Genomic DNA, 2,132 nt, shown 5'->3' on the forward strand with positions numbered 1-2,132 from the left:
ACTCCAAGACCATACTCGGAGGATGCTCGCTTCAAGTACGGTCTTGCACCTTTCGGACACGGCCAAAGAAAAAGAAGTCTCATCATGAATACTTCATGTTTAATGTGTAGAAACGCTCATTGAATACGTTCTTCTACTAACGGCTAGTTGCCTTAGATATTACTAATTATCCCGGCTCGCAATTTCATACGTGGAATATCATAAATATTTTTCTTGAGCAAGTGATTTAACATAACTAACTAATTAAAATATCTAGGTATATAAAATACCTTATTTATGCTGCATATTGAATATAATAAAGTATTGAAAACTATATAAATGACTTTCCTGCTGTTTTGTTTGCGGCATTGGACTAATTGTTATATCCACTTCATCCGACAGAAATTGACGTTGTTGACAAATCTTCGTGGTGAGTGAAGAAACAAAAGCATGGCTACTTTAGATTTGGATACAACTTTTATAAGGTGTTTGAAATTTCTTCATTCAAAGTCACCAGATTCTGTAGATCAACTTCGTCTGACGTTATTAGATGCAATACGACAGAAACATGGAGGTGGAAAGAATTTACCAACTGTTCATGCTACGCGGGAAACCGCCCCAAAATCGTTGCTGAAACAGGGAATGCTGTCACCATATAAGAAGGATGAGCTTCGCAAGGAGAGTGAAAAGCGGACCAATGAGAAATTAGATGATGATTTCACTAGTGTTTCATACGAGGTACCAAACAAGATAATGAAACTCAATTCACCGAAGTCTGTAAAGCAACAGTTAAGCCTGCCTTCAACTGCTATACCAGTTAATATTAAGGAGGAGGTAAGTGAGCAAGTTGCTGATCTAGATAACGATTCGGATATGGATGATGCAGATGATTTGGCAGCACTGAAAATATTAGAAGATGATTTGACATGTGTAGTTTGCAAAGCAATGGATGTGGGTGTTAAGAATAGATTGTTGGAATGTTTGGAGTGTCACTCTTTGTATCACCAAGAATGTCATAAACCACCAATTTCTGATGAAGATGCGAATGATCCACGGCAAGTTTGGTACTGTTCAAATTGCACAAAATCAATGAAGAAAGCATCAAAATCTGGTTCCAAATTAAGTGGTAAAATATCTAGCACATCTACAATTCAAGACGTTAATACAAGTGTGAAAAATGTACTTAATAAAACTGATAGTCAGGGCACTCTTTTCAAGAGATCTGATAAAGGACATTCTGGCCAACTTCAAGGTACTCTCACCCAGGCAAAACCTGTTGGAATGGCAGCCTTTGCAGCTAGTTTGAAACCTTCATCAAAAACATTATCAAGCAAATCTGATGTAGAAAGTGGTTCTTCAATACAGTCAACATTATCGTCTAAAACTTCAAATTCTGCAAAGACTGATAATAGTTCTTCGGTGAGTAAAACAGTGCCTGCAGCTGTCTCAAAATCCTCATACTCTGTAAAAGAATCGTCTAGTTTATCGGGAAGACAATTGAAACAATCTTCTACGTCATCACTGTACTCAAAGCCGGGCAGCACTGCTTCAAATGTAAGCAGTACAAAGTCAAGTGCTACTGGTAATAGTAGTAAAAACACTGCATCAACTATAATTTCTGCTGATAAGAGACTGCAAATTATGAAGAAAAAAGCTGCCAAATTGCAAGAAAAAAGAAAACTTCCAAAGTAGTTTCTCTATATTATTTTTGTTAGTGGTTTTCTTTTGTTATTACTTTCTGTTATGCGATTTTTACTTGTGAAGTAAACATAGTTGTAGCACAAACAAAAGAACAGCAAGCATTTTTATGTAGCAATAATTTTGGTAACAGTTCGTTATATCGGAGACACATTTCTTCATTTTTACAGAAGAAACTAGGGTACTATTATCGTATGGGTGAAACACCTACGAATCATATATTTCGGACTTCTTTACATTGCTAACGTGTTGCGGAACATTTCTTAAGGCGAAATAATGCATTTCTAACTAAGATAATGTTTATTTTCTCTATTTACGAGTACTTACTGTTACTTGTTGTTTCGAATCTGTAACACATTATGGCCGTGATAGCATATTGGTTTAGGGGGCGTTCTAAGAGTGTTTTGTCGATTTATGCAGTGGTGCAACCTCGTTCACCGGAAAATATCTACTTT

At 36.3% G+C, this 2,132-nt stretch overlaps 1 protein-coding gene across 1 annotated transcript; it reads left to right on the top strand.

The window, feature by feature from the left end:
* Positions 1-384: 384 nt before the first annotated feature.
* IntS12 (integrator complex subunit 12) lies at positions 385-1,855 on the top strand. The gene has a single exon (XM_083142454.1). The coding sequence runs from the start codon at positions 430-432 to the stop codon at positions 1,669-1,671; it is 1,242 nt and encodes a 413-aa protein (XP_082998580.1). The 5' UTR covers positions 385-429; the 3' UTR covers positions 1,672-1,855.
* The last annotated feature ends 277 nt before the right edge of the window (positions 1,856-2,132 follow it).

This window comes from Lepisma saccharinum, chromosome 21, assembly GCF_977018435.1.
Source record: "Lepisma saccharinum chromosome 21, izLepSacc3.1, whole genome shotgun sequence".
NCBI lineage: Eukaryota > Metazoa > Arthropoda > Insecta > Zygentoma > Lepismatidae > Lepisma > Lepisma saccharinum.